This window comes from Lygodium microphyllum, chromosome 28 (genome assembly GCF_053477565.2).
Source record: "Lygodium microphyllum isolate KBCC chromosome 28, Lygodium_microphyllum_v1.1.10, whole genome shotgun sequence".
Lineage (NCBI taxonomy): Eukaryota > Viridiplantae > Streptophyta > Polypodiopsida > Schizaeales > Lygodiaceae > Lygodium > Lygodium microphyllum.
The window spans coordinates 60,094,826-60,112,746 of NC_141162.1; the positions used below are offsets into that span (position 1 = coordinate 60,094,826).

At 36.9% G+C, this 17,921-nt stretch overlaps 1 protein-coding gene across 1 annotated transcript; it reads right to left on the reverse strand.

Moving 5' to 3' along the window:
• Nucleotides 1-9,502: 9,502 nt before the first annotated feature.
• Nucleotides 9,503-15,055, reverse strand: LOC148011510 (alcohol dehydrogenase 2-like). Its single transcript, XM_087670847.1, has 10 exons — nt 14,894-15,055; nt 14,585-14,721; nt 14,448-14,485; nt 13,808-14,148; nt 13,559-13,641; nt 13,204-13,279; nt 12,928-12,989; nt 12,558-12,653; nt 9,892-10,053; nt 9,503-9,771 (listed from the first exon to the last, which is right to left on the reverse strand). Exons 1-10 carry the CDS (start codon nt 14,955-14,957, stop codon nt 9,643-9,645), a joined length of 1,188 nt encoding a protein of 395 aa, XP_087526973.1. The 5' UTR covers nt 14,958-15,055; the 3' UTR covers nt 9,503-9,642.
• Nucleotides 15,056-17,921: the final 2,866 nt, after the last annotated feature.

The following is a 17,921-nucleotide window of genomic DNA, read 5'->3' on the forward strand; positions in this document are numbered from 1 at the left end:
ATATATATATTATATATATATATATATATAGATTCCCCCCACATGCATGATCAAAAGATTTGGAATTGTCTTGTCTAGTGTTTGCAAGAACTGCTTCCAACGTGCATTTTATTATTAGCCTTAAAACCTTCATGTTTTGCTTTATGGAAAGCGTGTCAATGTTCATATCATAATGATTTGTGTTTTTCTTTTTATCATATTTTCATGGACTCTTACTATAGCCATTCCATCTCTCCCTCTTTCACTTACATATGACTAATAGGCTCTCATTTTATGATTATCATATCTCTTTCCCTATTGTTCTACAATGAGCAAATGACAAAGAGATGGTAGGCATAAAATGAGTGCCACTCTCTTTTTTAGTATGTACTTTCAATGGCTTGAAAATATGTGCCTACCTTATGACTTGATTAACATAAAAGGAATGCTCTAATGGGAGAAATGTGACTACATAATCCAATCATCTTGGTAACATGGTTCATCGAGTCTACTCCTTAAACTAATCTCACCCACACCATAACATAAATCTAGATTTATGAGCATAGTTTTTAGCATGAAGAACAGCACACAACAATGCTCATATGACATTCTTTTTCGAGTCCTTCAATAACTATCTTTTCTTATCTAACATACGATAGCTAACAATGATTACCTAAGTTTACATGTTCAGTAAAATGTGTGATGCTTCAACCTCTTCTCTTATCTCAATATGTCCATTGTGTAGGCTCAAGCCCTTAACATGCAACCATGGTTCCTTCCAACTTTTATACTTGTAAGCATATCATATTGAGTAGATGCATAACATTATTTGCATAAACCAATTATTTATCTATTTATGTGTACAAGTTGTGTAGGTTGCATGTGTAAATGCACCTATTGATTCTTTTGTGAAATAAGAATCAAAATTGTGTGAGAAATAGTGGAAGGGTACATGTATATGTGCTTGATTGATTCATGTGTGCCCATGCACATTTTGCAAATTTTTGATTTGTATGTATGTATGTCTATACATGATAGAACACAAACCCACCCTTGAGATTTACATATGCATGTACATTCTTAGGATATTAATTCATATGTTCATATGTGATGAATTTTTCAAAAAAGCTTGGTTGCGATATATTTAAGGGTTCTAAATCATAAAATGTAGAATTTTCATCCGTGCATATGAATTATTAATTTTTGAAAACCCAAAATGTATGTTTTAAGTGGAAAAATGATATTTTTCTTGGTTTCGAGTGATCAGATCATGTTCATATGGGATGATATTAAATTCGAAGATAGAAAAAGTATGATTTAATTTTTTGAATCAAAAAAATCATATAGATTTTTACATTTAAAAATAGAAAAAATACCAAAAGATATGATTTTAGAATTAAAAAGAGAAAGAAAAAAGTTTCGTACATAAAAAAATGATAAAAATTTAGGATTATGTCTGTGTGCATATAATGGAGGTAAAGCATAAGGATTTGCCTTAGTTTACCCCCTTTCTATGTCTTAGTGTATATTTATTACTTTCATTATGATGAAACATACATGAAAACACCTCTTAACTTACCCATGGTAAGGAAAACCCTAAACAATAGGGGGTAAATATGTGCAGAATATGGTTCAAAATCTGATTTGTTTGGTGAACTTTTCATATAGGTCTCAATTTTATTTTAAGTATTACGAGGTATAGTGACACGGAATAGTCCAGCACTACTTTATCATCCTAGCAAAGTTGTTAGTGAATAAAAAACATGGAAAGAATGATTGAGCACATTCACAATGCTAATTTCATTTTAAGTAAAATATATATGCACTCAAAGTCATCCACTTTGCATTGCATTGCATCAACACGGTAAAGAAAACTATCTCTTGGATGCATAGCACTTGATTTCAAACTATTGGCCCATGATGGGTGTGAGGTTTCCTATGTTGTTTTAGATCTAGTATAATTGTTTTCTTGAGGACTAATTTGGTGAGGCATATACTATCTCCTACAATAAGTATTGTGAAGAGTGCACTTTGTGCGTGTGTATTATATGTTGAGATGGCACATCTTGGGGCCAATCCCCTAGGGTATAGGAGAGCCATAATGGGGCCACAATAATAAGCTAGGGGATACTCCTTTTGTTTGTGTTACGAGATGCTAGTCACCAATTTGTTTGGATACTCCCTTTGCTTGGAGTTAAGAAGAAGGACATCACGTTGAACTACAATCTAGAGATTGTATCTACAAACTTATTCTCTTGATAAATCAGTTCATAGTGTACATACGCTCCTGCGTGAGACCACGGGGTTGTTTAGGTGAGTATAGGAGGCTCAGCTAGAGCCCTAGAGCTAGTGTTAGGCCCATTTTTTTCATGACGGGTGGTGCATTTGATAAGAGCTGCTTATAAGTGGCCGTTCTTGAACCTTGGTTAGTTATGGACTAGTTAGTCACTTTAAGCCAAAGAGCATTGAGATAGACCTATTATTTTCTAATAAACACCATCAAGCCGAGATTCAAAAACAAGAAAGAACCGAAAGGGCTAGACCATAGGTTGAAATCCTTAGGAGTTATTCCCCTCAACGTAGTAGCCTGATACCCCTACGAGAAAGAGGTCTTAGTGACCATAGTGCCACAAACTGTCCATTAGGAGGAGAAGGAAGCTCTAGTACTCCCCTTCTCCTAGTACGTTAGTCCACTTCAAGTGGAGTTGCAATCACACTGTTACAAACTCCTATAACAAATCTGATTGTCGTTATGGTGCAACTATTGCAATTTGTATAAGAAAATTGGATTTTCCAGCTTGAGGATTCTCTCTACCCATCTTTAATAGGTTAGTGGAGGAGGATGCAGAGCTTCACATCAGTGAGTTCTAGAAACTCATGTTTAGAAGCTAGTACCATAACCACAATCAATTTATTCTTTGTAGCATTTCAAAGGAAATTTGACCCTATTGAGAGAGGTGGACAATATTGGCTATGTGTGCTAAATATGGCATGTCAAGAGATCCATAAAAATACCTAAGCATATGACAAGAAGATGAAAGAGGCCTTTTGCCAATTGCAAGTCTCTATCCCTATCCCACCAACTCGAATATTTCTTGTATGGATTGGACTTCAATATCCAAGGGTAGTTGACTAGTGTCCCTCTAGCGAATATAGATACTACTATAACCTGAGCAAAGGAAGTAGAGTCCCACTTACAAGCAGACTACACATCGAGGGAAAATCTAAAGTCAAGTATCCCAAAAATAATTTGGGATTGGTTAGTGGAGATCAAGGTGCAATCAGTATCCATGTGACCAACCCGAATGGCAGAGGAAGCATGATGCAGAATGTGCCTTTGTTGCTAGCTCCTCCAAATGTCATTAAGCCAACAACTAGCCAAAGAGTCCCTTTTCTAAACTATGGGTTAGTGTAGATAGCATCCCCTTTGCAAGTTCTGAAACCTAGTGGGGGAGTAGCTCTTGAAGCCGGTTATGAGTCCTGTACATCAAACATTGTAGAAGAAGTAAAAGATACAATGAAACCTAGACCCTAGTGCTTATCTAAAATAATTGCTAGGTTTAATTTTGAATGAGTGATTATCCCAATCATTACATCTGAGTTAAAGGTGACATGTTTTTTCTTAAGTGGTCTTTCCTCCAAATCCTCTACAATTTCTACTAGGTTTAACAAATAATAGTTCACTTTTGTCATTATTATTTCTCCTAATAGATGCATAATTGCCTTGCTAATTTTTCTCATTTCTAATTTCAATCTTCCTTTTGAAGTAATTTTTAGAAATGTGGCCTTTCTTACCATAATGCTAGCACTCTCTGCTATCACTAGAATTATGTTGCCTATTAGAATTTGTAACTTTTTCTCTTTGACTCCCTCTTCCTTGAGATTGTCCTCCTGTATTTTGTTGTGCATTATATAACCTTGACCACAACCACTACCTTAGCCTCTGTCATGACTACTACCTCTACTAGTAGAGTGAAACACTTGGTTAGACTTGTTTTTACTTTGAGAATAAGAGGAGTCCAAGTTGAGGTTCTTCTCCTCAAGTATCAACATAGAAATCAAGTTTGCAAAATCAGGAATATCATCCCTTATATTCATAGATGACCTAAAGATCTTGTATTTAACCCCAAGTTCATCCAAGCATGCACACACAACATCATCATCATCAACTGCACACACTAATAGATCTAAGAGCTTTCACAATACTCTTGATTTTCAAGGCACAACCATTAATGGACAAGTTCCCTCTTCACTTGGTTTAATTGTGAATTAAGACACAGCTTTCTAGCCTTTGTGTTTACTTCGAATAATCTTGCCAAATTCTTTCCTGTAATAGCGAGAGTTTCAAATTCCTGCAAATAGACCATCATACTATCTATGACATTGACAAATAGGCAATACATGACTTTACTCTATGTCATCTCCCAATCTTTCTTAGCCTTTGCCCATTCTACAGTAGCATTTTGTGCATGAACTTCAGGTGCTATTGCCATGTCTCCTTCAATGTAATTCCAAACACCTTTTCCCTTCAAGAAAATTTATCATCTTGAACTTCCATGTTGCAAGATAATTGTTCTTACAAAGCTTCTTGTTGATAATCTGGTTGAAGTTATCAAACACTTTGATAAAACAAAAAACCTTGCAAAAAACTACAATATGCAAGAAAGTTGATACCAAATGTACTATAATTGAACTTGCAACCTTTCTCACTAATTGTACAACAATAACTATAATTTGCAATCTATATATAGATATCTTCTATGTTTGCAACCTAGCAAACACTTCATACAGATTCAAGATTTGTAACATGTACACCTATAAATGGCTAGCACGTCGGAAACTACAGTATTGCTATCACGACCACTTGCATGTGTAGAATAGAGGCTAAAATGACCTCATATGCTAAAAACTATTTAGCAAATAAGTTGTGAGGCTTGCAATATATAAATTATTTTTCCTACTCACCAAGTTTCACTACAATTAGAGACGGTAGCCCTACAAAAGTCACCTCAAGAGCCTCCTGCGACTATAACCTAAGGTAAATCAAGCCAAGGTGGAAGAGCTTCTTACCTGGTTCTTGCTCCAATGCCTTCACCTCAGTCTTCAATCTAGCTTTGCACAACCATGGGATGGCTTTGATACAATAAAAACAAACAAGAGGGGAGAGAGGTGAAGCACCCAAGAGCACATACATACAAAAGCAATGGAGAATTGAGAACACAAAGAGATAGGGCTAAAATCTTCTTCTTCTTCTTTCTTCTTCTTCCTCCACACAAAAGAACTAAGTCCATAACATGATAAAAGACTAATATGAAAGTACCACAATATATATACATGTGGTCACTAAGTGTGAACCCGCCAAGGAAAGAAGAGGTGGCACAATGAATGTACTAAAATCAAGGATGGACTCTGTGGGTTTAGTCCACCTACGGAATCACTGGTGTATCCTCATGTATGTCACCTAACACACCATTGAATAATATCCCACCACATCATCAAGACACATAATGGATGCCAACTCATGTAGAGCTCGACATCTCAACAATGATTATCTTGGGTCAATAGTCCATAAGAACTATATTTTCCTCCTCGTTAAAGGTCACATACATGTTAGAATATTCCTTTTCTTTGGTTGGCTCCTCTATGTAATGGGAGGGAGCGTCCTTAGAGGATGAGTGACTATGGGGATTAAGGGTCAAGTTATGCTTGACATATAGCTCTTTTTGTGTGATTGTGTCTTGTTGATGGGAGCTGGCAAAACTAGTTGTGGAGGCCTAGAACAGTATTGCATCCCATTATACTATAAGTACATGTTTTTGTTGAAAGGTTTCACAAAGGCAAGAATCTAGAAGCGCAACAATAAGCTGTATCATGTCTAATACATCAATAGATCATGCAAACTCAATGAGTTCTAGAATACTTGAATTGAAAATTCTCACCTCCACAATGCATGTATTGAATGCTCTTCCGATAGGATTGTGGTTGTTTCAAGGCATCAATGGATCTAGCTAGCTTATCTTGGTGTTGCTTGAATGCGGTGAGGAGATCCTACGCTACCATAAGCTCTATGTTTCTTCTTGAAGATGCAATATCATTTCCATGCCCCTTCTTTTTGTCTCAATTTCTTTCTCAATGTAAGTCCTCAATGTACATGGCCTCACATCTAAGGAGACATTCCAATCGAACCTATCTATTGTCGAATTACTAGCCATGGCTTCATAAATACATTGATTCCCTTGACAAATGCTTTTGAGATAATCTCAAGATTAGGCATCTCAACAAAAGGGATTCATTTATACAAGCTTTTCACCTTGGACACATATTCACACATACTCTCTTCCTCTTGTTGTTGCAAGTTTATGAGCCATACAATGAGGTTGTCCCCATATTTGGCTTCTATGAATGGTATAATGGACAAGTCTTCGAGGTTGGAGAAGCACACTTTATCATTCACATGTAGCCATATAAACCACATTCTTTCTTTGTCACTCAAGCAAAGTTCAAAGGCTTGAGTCTTCTTATCATCACTTAGTGAGGTTGTGGACCTTGCACACCTACTCAAATTGCTCTACAACGTTGTGCGGATCATCATCCAGTGTATACATTTCTATCTGCTTGGAAACTAATGAAATTTTTTATTAGTCCCTAGAATTTGGTCCTATCAACAATGAGTTGGCCACATGTGTCATGATGTGGAGGTCATACAAATTGTCTAATAGCCTACATTGTACTAAGTCAATTACTAAATTGATAGAGGATTTGAAAAATTTTATGTTTTGTAGCAGTCTCCTTATGTTGTTCACCTCTCACTATATGCTCTCTTTCTTGCACTACATAACCCAACACTTTATCATGTGTGTCTTTGCTTTGTTTGGCCAATATACTATATTGGTCTTCCAAACCTATCATTGACACCCCACTAATGACCTTATTGGAAGTAGCTCCAAAGCTTTCCAATGTGAATCTAAACTCTTTAAGCATGTCTCTTCACAATATTTCCTTCTCCATTGTGTTGTATAATAGCAAGGTGGTTTGACTAGGTTTCTAGAGGAGTGTTTGTCAAGTGTAGGTAAAACTATTTCATGTATTCATAAAAAATTTCAAGTATTTCCCTTAAGGCCTCTTGCATGGTTCATTGTTGAGGGTCCCTTTAGTTTTGTTGGCCTGATTATAGAGGTTTTTTTCAGCTTTAATTATGAATTTTAAACCCTAATTGTGCCTTGTGGCCAATTAGGCTTTAGTAGTTTCAAAGTAATGTGATTGGTACATTTACAATTAGTTCATTCCATTGTGCACTAGTGCTCAATCAAGCTATGTGATTTCTTCCAAGGTGAACTTGTGATTTTATAAGTAATCAACTTCTTATTTTTTTCTCAACACTTATAATGTAAAATTCTCTCTCTTTCTAATGTCACACAACTTCTTACAATTAGTTGTAGCAACATCATTAGGACTTGGATTTTCAACACCCTCAACATTGTTGGTCTTTGACTTATGTGAGCAATAAAAAGGGGGGCAATGCCATATTCAAATCACCTAGAAAAATCACATATGTACCCATATCCATTGAGGCAAGTTTGTCCCACACAATAGCCTTATCCTTGAACTAATTGGGTGCATAATGGAGATGATGGCTAATTCTACACTATTAAACTTGACTTTCATTGTGACAAAAATGCTTGTCTCACTATGACTAATTAGAATAGTCTCCAAATCTTTTTTGCAAAGTATGATTGCACTCTTCTGGGGGCATTCTTATAGATTGAGTAGTCATTAAGCGAATAGGGAAAATTGCCACCATATTATCTCTTGTAAGGCCATCACACCTACTTTTCTTTTCTTAATTGAGTCTTTAATAACTTCTTTCTTGTCCTATAAGGCCATAACATCTACTTTCCTTTTCTTAATCAAGGCTATATCAACTTCTTTCTTGGGGTAAGCTCCAATCCCTCAGACATCCCAAGACATCACCTCAATTCTTTTCATGGCTAAGTTACATGTTTATATCCAATTCCCCCAAAGACGCATAGACATTGACAAAATTTTGGTTTTTCCTAGCTAACTTTTTGAGTGACCAAATCATTAGTCTTGGTCTTTGAGCCTTTTTGCCAATCTGAGCTTCTTTCTTGATTTGGAGTCTTGTTCTTTTTATTATCATAAAAAGTCTATTTAGACTTAACTTGCTTCTCAACTTGACTTGGCAGCTAAATCTTCTCATGATTCTTCTTAGGATCTTTATCTCCACTCCAAGCTTGACCTGCCTCTTTTGGTTCCTCTACTACCAAAGGACCTACCACTTTGTCTAATGGCTTCTCCTCCAATTTCTTATCTTCTTTCTTTTCCACTTGTATGTTTTATTTCTTGGGAAAATTCTTGGCAAAATGCCCATGTATACATAGCACAAGTTAGGTAATGGTGAGAACTTGAGAATGCACACAATCTTGATTGCCATACCATCAACCAACTCGAGCATCTCCCGAAAGTAGAATATTCAAAATACATGTGACACATGAACTCCATGGACAACTCTAGGAGTGCACCTCGAGATGTAAGCATACAAAGTGTGATCATCAAAGGGGCTATTTTAATTATTAAAATTTACATGACTACATTTACCAAATTGATTTTTTATGACAATTTGAAGACAAACCATAATTTTCTTACAAAAATAGGGGTCATCTTAATACATTTAATATGTAAATGATTTTTTAAATAATCTTTTACATATGTGATATGGATAATTTCTTATAGGTACACCCCCCCAAGATGAATAGTGCAATTTGAGCTTTATGAATTCTTACCCTCACCTAAAGCCTTCCTTAGAACCTTGGCAAAAATCCCCTTAAGGTCAGTAACCATAGACTTAAACACATCTTCTATCATAGATGGGTCTTTTCACATGTTTGACAAAGATGCTATTTCCATCTCATCATCTTGCCCTTCCTTCTGAGCTTTCTTTTCCTCAAGAGAAACAATCAGAGGATTTGGAGGTCTTTTCCTCTTCATGCAACCAAGGAAAAGACAAGGCATGCAATACAATCTTGTGAGAATTGCCTGACATTCAACACACTGTTTTGTCGAGAACCACCGATTTCTTGCCAGTTGTGCTCTCCCAACTTATTTCATTCAAAACATTGTAATTGTAGCATTACATAAAGACCCTTGTAATTGTTTCGTGCAAAAAAGTGAACTTGTACTAATTTATCAGGAACTATTCCACCCGTTCATTATCTATGAAAGGTGGTTTAAATTTCCACGATAACTAGAATGAGGAATGAGTAGGAACAATCTAACCTAATAATTGCTTTATATGCTTTTATTGAAAAACATTGTGACATTACATAAAGACCATCGTAATTGATTCATGCAATAAAGTAATATTAATACTAAGTGAACAAGAAGTTTTCATCCCATAATCATCCATGGAAGATTGTATAAAGTTTCACAATACTCGTATTAGCATTCCACATTAGTTTCCATTTGCAAAAAGTTATTCGATTCTACTATTTGTGTAAAGTTGGTACAACTTTCAATATTACTTGTATTAGCATTCCTCATTAGTTTCCATATGCAAAAAGTTATGCAATGCTAGTTGATACAAATAGTTGATATTAACTAGACCAAAAAAAATAAAAGTATTCACTTTGGAGAACATGTTTTGAATTACAAATTTTCAGCATGTGTTGTGTGCATGACACATCGCAAACTTTTTCCCTCCATAAGAAGCTTGAAAGCATCATTGATTTGTTCAAAAGGTAGCTCATGTGTCACAAAACCATCCACTCTCAATGTCTTCATGTCATTTTCCCACCCAATTACAAAAGAATACAACACAAAACCACATCAACATACGTCATGGACAATACATTAAAATGCCAACTACTATTTAACTTTTGAAACCATGTAACATACCTTGTCCATATACATGTCCACAAGTTTTGGAATTTGCGACCTTTTGAACTCACCCAAAGTAGAGCCTTTGATCTCAATTCCATCAAAAAATTGCATGGGGTGCAAATTTAGCAACTTATCCCTTCTAACTTCGATGCCCACCAATATTGTCTTTCCCCATCCCTACATGAATCAATAGAAATTTATCTAGGTTAAGACATGCACCAAAATCTTATGCACGTGTTACAAAAGAAGGAACAAGGGAAGAACTTTATCGCCCACTATAATTATATCAATGATTGACTATGTATACCTATTCATTCATACAATCGTTTACTTTGTGTGTGGGTGCATTCAAAAGGATATAAGCAAGCTAGAGAAACACACATTAAGGATATGTGTTGTGGGGACATTTTTTCATACACAATAGTAAAGCCCATATCAACCTTACATTATGATGATACTTAAAAGACTCATCATATTGAGATCAAATCTACTCCTTATTCTTTGTTACATAATAAATAGACCTTTAACACCCATATACAAAGATTAGCTTCTCTTAATTTATCATTAGGTCCCTAAGAGCACACATATCATAGTTCTAGGATTATAGTGATTCAAGAACCTTACTAGTGTCATGACATAAGAAGTTAAAACATGTCCTAACATTTATCCTATGAATGTGTGACTAATTGGAAAAGAACTATGATTTAGGACATTTAGTAACTTGGTTAAGAGTTCTAAGGGTTTTATAGTGGTGACTAACACAAATGATAGTTCATTCAATTTTATCTATGCAATATGAGATTTATGGTCATTACAATATGCCTATTTAACTTTATTTATTTATTTATTTACATGTGGCAAAGAGAGAGAGAGAGAGAGAGAGAGAGAGAGAGAGAGAGAGAGAGAGAGAGAGAGAGAGAGAGAGAGAGAGAGAGAGAGAGAGAAACATAGAGCACTAATGCATGACTTGATGTCTATTGATGTGACAAACATTTATAATGTAATGAGCAATGTTAGAAGACTAACATTCAAAACATTTGTTACTCAATATTTAAAGGAACTTGCCTAAAATATTATAGTTCAAATGAATCACACAAACTTTTAGCATCTTGCTAAATTTTAGCAACTCAAATACAAAGATATGATAAGAGAAGTAATAAAATCTCAACCTCTTTTGTTTCTAGAAGAGAGTACTGTGACTTTAAAGAACAATAGCTTTTTTCATTTTCAAGTCTCAACTATGCACATTCATGAATATTCCAAAAACAAAGAAATAATGAACTACATTATATCATGTACAAAGAGTACATAGTGTAAGAAGATATCAACACATAATTTGTAGACTCTCCCACAACTTTCGAACGCTTATGAACACTCTTTTTACTAGGTAAGTGCATATGTTGAAAATCCAAGATATCTAAAAGTACACTGCACATAAGAGCATGTGGTGTGTCTATAAAGTTAAAACATCACATAAAGGTGGGTGAAAGCCCAAAACCAAAAAGTTAAATTGCACATGAAGATGGGCCAAAGCCAACACCACAAAATAGAATACAGAATACTCATCAAGTCTAGTCATGGTCATGAAAGGCATGCATAATGGATTGTATATAATGGATTAAAGCCCAAAACCACAATGACAAAATGGACATAAGCTATTAACCAACCAAGGTCATGAGTGGCAAAACTTGTGCATGTTGACTAAGCAAGTTGAGAGGATTAAGCATTTCCCTTTGTGATTTAAAGGTATAACTTTGTTCAAGACTAAGTATAATTGTGATGGAGTTTAAGCAAAGAGTCCAAACCACAAAACAAGCATGTATGCTTTCACTAAGTCTATGATTCAATAAAGAGGGGATTTATTTATTTTTTTGGACTAGTTGTAGATAGGCATATACTTTGTCCCTAGTTGCCCCTCTGAATCCAAAATCATGCAACTAGAATGTTCTTTTTCAATAAGCATGCATATATCTACCAAGTCTAACAATAAAGGAGATTGAATATCTTTTTGATTAATTATTGACAGACATACTTTTTGTCCTAGTTGTTCCTCTTGATTCAAAATGATGCAACTAACGGATTCTCTTTTTGATTGAAATGAGTTGTATCTTCCCTACATGAATAGTTGGTAATTAACCGTCTTTAATTGAGGTGAATAGGATTTTCCAATTGTGTTAATTAACTTTGTTATGCATTTGATGTTAAACAAGAAATAGATAGATCGAGAGTGTGTGTGAGTGCTGTGAATGTGAAGTAAGATGCAAATACCCTTGAGTTGCTATAGGCACGCATATATAGCGCGTTTAGTAATGTCTTAAAATATTAGCTATACATGCTTCATTTTAGTTATTGAATTTTGCTCAAATAAACTTAAGTCCTGCCTTCAGAACATGTGATTGAGTTGCTAATATGCATATTGTATAAGAATGCGTATTAGGAGTGGCAAGAGTTAGTGACCCAATTACTAAGGCTACATGGCAGAGTTGCTAATATGTATTGTACAACAACGTGTATTAGGAGTGGCATGACTCAGACCCAATTACTAAGGCTTTGGCATTTAAATTTAAACTACTTATTAGCTAGTTATGTAAAGCAATAATGGAATTTATAGAAGTTGCAAGTTGCTTCCAGTATGAAAATCAATGTGTTGCGTGTGTGTGCATGCAAGTATGAATACTCACCTCATGGCAACTTCCAAATGCAGATAACATAAGGTCAGCATTGCCCACGCACTCGAAACAATAATCCGCACCCCCACCAGTTAGCTCTTTCACCACCTGCCTCCACATGTGCACAAGCAAACGCAAAAGGAAAAGTTAAAGCTCATGGCATTACAACCCTCGAGGCACACACAAAATTACTTCATGAGATACCCTAAGTGACGGACACATGCATCTCAAAGACACACCACATCACATCTCCACTTTCTAGCACTGAAGGTACCACCCATAGTCACTGCAAATATATAGATTTTATGGAAAAGGGTCTTTTCAGCAACATTATCAATTATGCATCTTGTCAACAATGGATGGTTACAGAAACGAGCCTTACGTCCTGGATTGGTTTGGTGTGGTCCCGAGGATTAACAAATTCAGAAACGCCAAAAGGTTTTGCTGTCACACACACACACACACAAATTACACCACATGAGATGAGATGAGACAAGAAAAAGTCTCCTACTTTATGTTTGTATAACCAGTAATGAACAGTAGTTTGTTTGGATCCATACTTTATGTTTGTATGACCAGTAATAAACGATGGCTTGTTTTCATCGGTGCAAAGACTCTCCTCCTCTGAGTGTCTCTGTGTGTGTGTGTGTGTGTTCACCTGTGTCAAACTTTGCTGGGTTGATGTCAATCCCAATGATGCGAGACGCCCCTGCGATCTTGGCTCCCACCGCAACCTAAACAACAGAATTGAGAGAGCACATGATCAGACAACCCACATGAGAGAGCACACTATCGGACAACCCACATGAGCGCCATCTTTCATTTCTCCTTTGTCCTTTTCAGGAATATATATATATATATATATATATATGTATGTATGTATATAAGCAGAGATGAAATTTGTGACTGGGGTCATAGCCCAGTTGGGCTGAGATGCATGAGTTCGATCCCTGGGTGGCACCAATCTACTCGCATCTAAGAAGAGATGAGATTTTGAAAACTTCAGCAATTACCGCTAAACCCACAGCCCCCAGCCCGAAGATGACAACAGTAGACCCCTTCTCCACCTTGGCACAGTTCCAGGCAGCTCCAACTCCTATAATATGTACACACATATGTTGGATGATCATGGAATCAATACAAGTAGATGATTGCTGGAACTGGTATATAATCGTGATCATATACATCTATCTATACATATACGATCGCTGTAACATAATTTTCACATGTTTAGCTGTGACAACTTTCAGAAACGTCCCTACCTGTGGGAACTCCACAGGCAAAGAGGCAGATCTTCTCCAGAGGTGCCTCTGAATTGACTTTGGCAACACAGCCGGCCTCCATCACCGTGTACTCCGAGAAGCTCGACACACTCAAGAAATGGTGAACAGGGATCTGCTCCCCGCCACTGGTTCTGATCGAGAAGCGGGACTTCCCATCGTGCAACATGAAAGTCCGGCCAGGATTCACCTTGAGCTTGGCGCAGAGATTGGTCTTTTCCGACTTGCACTGCCGGCACTCACCACACTCGCCTGTGAATACTGGGACGACATGATCCCCTTCTCTCAAATCTGTCACGCCTTCGCCCACGCTCTCCACAATCCTGCAGAGTTGATATGCAGTACATGATCTTCTCTCGGTGTCTCTCTCGGTCCAGAGATCATCATGTAAAAGTGATCAATCAATCTCTCTCCCTCACACACACACACACACTCTCTCTCTCTCTCTCTCTCTCTCTCTCTCTCTCTCTCTCTCTCCCTCACACACACATATGATCATCACTCAGTCTCTCTGAGTGCAGATCATCATCTGAGATTGATCAATCAATCCATCAGAGTGTTGCCCCCCGCCCCCCCCCCCCTCTCTCTCTCTCTCAGATGATCACACTCAAGAGACCCTCACCCGGCTGCCTCATGCCCGAGAATCCGAGGAAACAAACCCTGCCATTAATCAAACCAAAAACACAAAAGAAAATAGTCATCAGCAACAAGCCCCCAACGCAGAATTAAGATAATCACCCATGAGGCTGCAAACAATACCTCGTTCTCCCAGAAGAATACATCGGTGTGGCAGAGGGACGTGTGCGTGATCTTGATTCGGACCTCGCCGGCCTGCGGGGGATCGACCTGCACTTCCTGAATCACCAGGGGCTCCTTGGGCTTCCAAGCGACAGCAGCTATGGCGGAAGGACATCAGAAACAGAACATGTAAGACAGAGACTAACACAGCTGCTTGGGCTTCCAAGCTACAGCAGCCAAGTAAGACAGAGACTAATACAGCTCCAAAGGCATAAAAATTGGATGCTTGAAAGAAGATGATGATGACGACCACGAAAAATGGCAGCTAACCTCTGCATGTTATCACTTGACCTGCAGTCAAGTTAGGCATGGTAGTGTCCGACAAGCTGCCCATTATGTGTGTGAAGGTATAGCTAAATGTAGATATCTACCTTATTAGCTAAGTTTGGATAGATGGGTTTCTTTCCGGGGGGGGTGGGGGGTTTGGCCTTGATTTATATACCTTATTAGCTAAGTTTGGATAGATGGGTTTCTTTCCGGGGGGGGGGGGGGGGGGGGGGGGCGCGCTTCAATCATCCTGCGTCCTTTCCAATCAGCGCTTTCTTGCCTTAAGTGGACTGTGTAAGGGTCTGCGCATAATTTGAAGGGCATTAAAGGAACTAGATTCGTTGGTCAAAGTTGAAGCCTTCCCAAGTAATCCTTGGTCCTGAAAGTTTTACCTTTTATATGAAAGGTGTGAATTACTTTTTCTATACATTATTTAGAGGTTTGGTTGGGGAACCCCAAACCTATAATAAGACTCCTAAGCCTATGTGGCACGAGGAGGAGAAGTTTAGTATTCAAGAAATAGAGATGACTTTTTTTAAAAGGGTGAGTGAGGGTTAATTTATATTCTCTCTCTCTCTCTCTCTCTCCCCTAACAAGAGAGATGAATTTCTTTTTCAATTAAACATATAAAATGATATTATATTTCAATAGTTGAATATGTGCATGCAACATGTACATATTCTAAAACACCCACAAACACACTTACACTATAAAAATAAAGTAGACTTTTTTAAATTGAATATGTGAAATGAGATAATAATTTTAACTGTTGAACATGTCTATGCAATCCATATATAGTCTAAAACCATGCACAAATGCATATAGACTATAAAAACACATGAACAATATACATGTACACATACATATATATGTACATGTGTAAATACATACACACATGAGTGCATATACACCCATAGACATATGCATACATGCTCATACACATGTAGATATATATGAGAGAAAAATTGGAGAGAGAGAGAGAGAGAGAGAAGGATCGAGAATGAATACACTTATAAAATACATACTTACAAATATGCACACACATACACATGTAGACACACAAATATACATGTACAAATACATGCAATGCATACACACGTGCATACATGTATATACACATGCATACACAACATGCACACATATCAAGTGAAGAAAGATGAGAGACAAGAGGAAGAAAAAGAAAGGAGAGAAAATAAAAATGATGAGAAGAAAAGAGAGGACACACATTTACAAGACCACACTAATAGATCCACATGTATTAAGCACATATATAGAGACACACATGCATATATATTCACATATAAATACACACATGCACTCACACACAAACACAAACACACATATATAGAGAAAGAGAGCATATAGGAAAACATGTGTGTATGTTTGTCTTGTATACGCACACACACACACAAATGAACACCATCATAGTACCATTCTTGTTGTACAAATCGGATGCAAGACTTGTGCGTAGCAAGTAGAAAAAGTTCTCCCTTACTCTCTTTTTCTTATTAAAATGAAAGCACAACTCATAAAACTCAAAATAGAATTAAAGAATAGTAAAGTATAATTGAGTAGAAAAAGTTCTCCCTTACTCTCTTTTTCTTATTAAAATGAAAGCACAACTCATAAAACTCAAAATAGAATTAAAGAATAGTAAAGTATAATTGAGCGACATACTATTAGGTGCAATTTTTTCCCATACATGGAGTGGGTATCTCCTCTATGCCATGTTTATAATATTAAAATGAGTCTTTCTTTGCCCAAAGATAGGCCTTTTACAATTACTCTTTTGATAAAAGAGTTTGAGTTCACTGAATAAATTGTTGCAACCAGTTGCACAACTCACAATTGCTAAGAGTCATAAAATATTTCTAAAATATCTTCAATATATCTCCTTAAATCTCAAGTATCAAAAAATATTTACAAAGAGAATGTACGCATGCCTTAGAATAAATGACAGTTTATCTATTTAAATAATTTAGTAAAAAAGTTTATAGAATAAATTGCATTTGTCACGTGTATCCAATTCATCTTGCTCTACACATCAGCTCTGTCAAAAATTCAAAAAAATCATGTTAGAAAATAATTAACTAAATAAATATAGCTAGGCATAATAAATCAAATAATCATTGAAATTTCATTAAATACTCAAATCATGTAAACATTATAACCCACTTGAGATATGAATATTGTAGCATCATCCACATACAACTTCACCTACATTCACACATGCAAGTCTCACTTTCGAAAAGGATAGGCGTCCCCATTAACCTTCTACTCAAGATGAAAAGTAATTCGATCTTAGGAACGTGCCCCATGATAATGGAGAATCATTCAAGGCACTCAACATACCCCTAGGGTGGAATATCAATTATCCTTAATTGCTCTTGGCCGGATGTGGAGTCAATAAATGTGGAGAACCACAAAAAGCATATGCAATCATCCTATTGAGCTTTCTTAATAGGATGGTCGTGAAATTTTGCAAGATCGCAAGGATAAGTATTGTAAGTCACTACAAGGATATGAGGCTATAGCGACGCACGTTAGCGATGACAAATAGCGGCATTGCTATTTGCATCACTATTTGCGATGCAAATAGCGACGATACCCAGAGAAAAAAAAAGCGGGCTGAAACCCGAGCGCGTCATTTTTCGCGCATTCATGAAAGAGAGAACGGCCATCTTGCTGAGAGAGAGAGAAAGAGAGAAAGAAGGCTTATCACCACCACCGCCACCGCTGCCCCCGTTCACGAAGAAGAGGAGGAGGTGTACGGAGGGCAAAGAGGAGCCGCCATCGCGAAGAGGAGCCGCCAAACCCTTCTTCGAGTCTTTACGGTGAGTGCATTGTCCATTCTTGCTTTACTTTTGTGTTTTCTCTCTCTCTCTCTTACTTGTTTTTTGTATAATTCGTGTGTATTGAGAGAGGGAGAGGAAATGAGAGAGAAAGAGAGGGAGAGGGAGAGGGAGAGGGAGGGAGAGGAAATGAGAGAGAAAGAGAGGGAGAGGAAGAGGGAGGAAATGGGAGAGGGAGG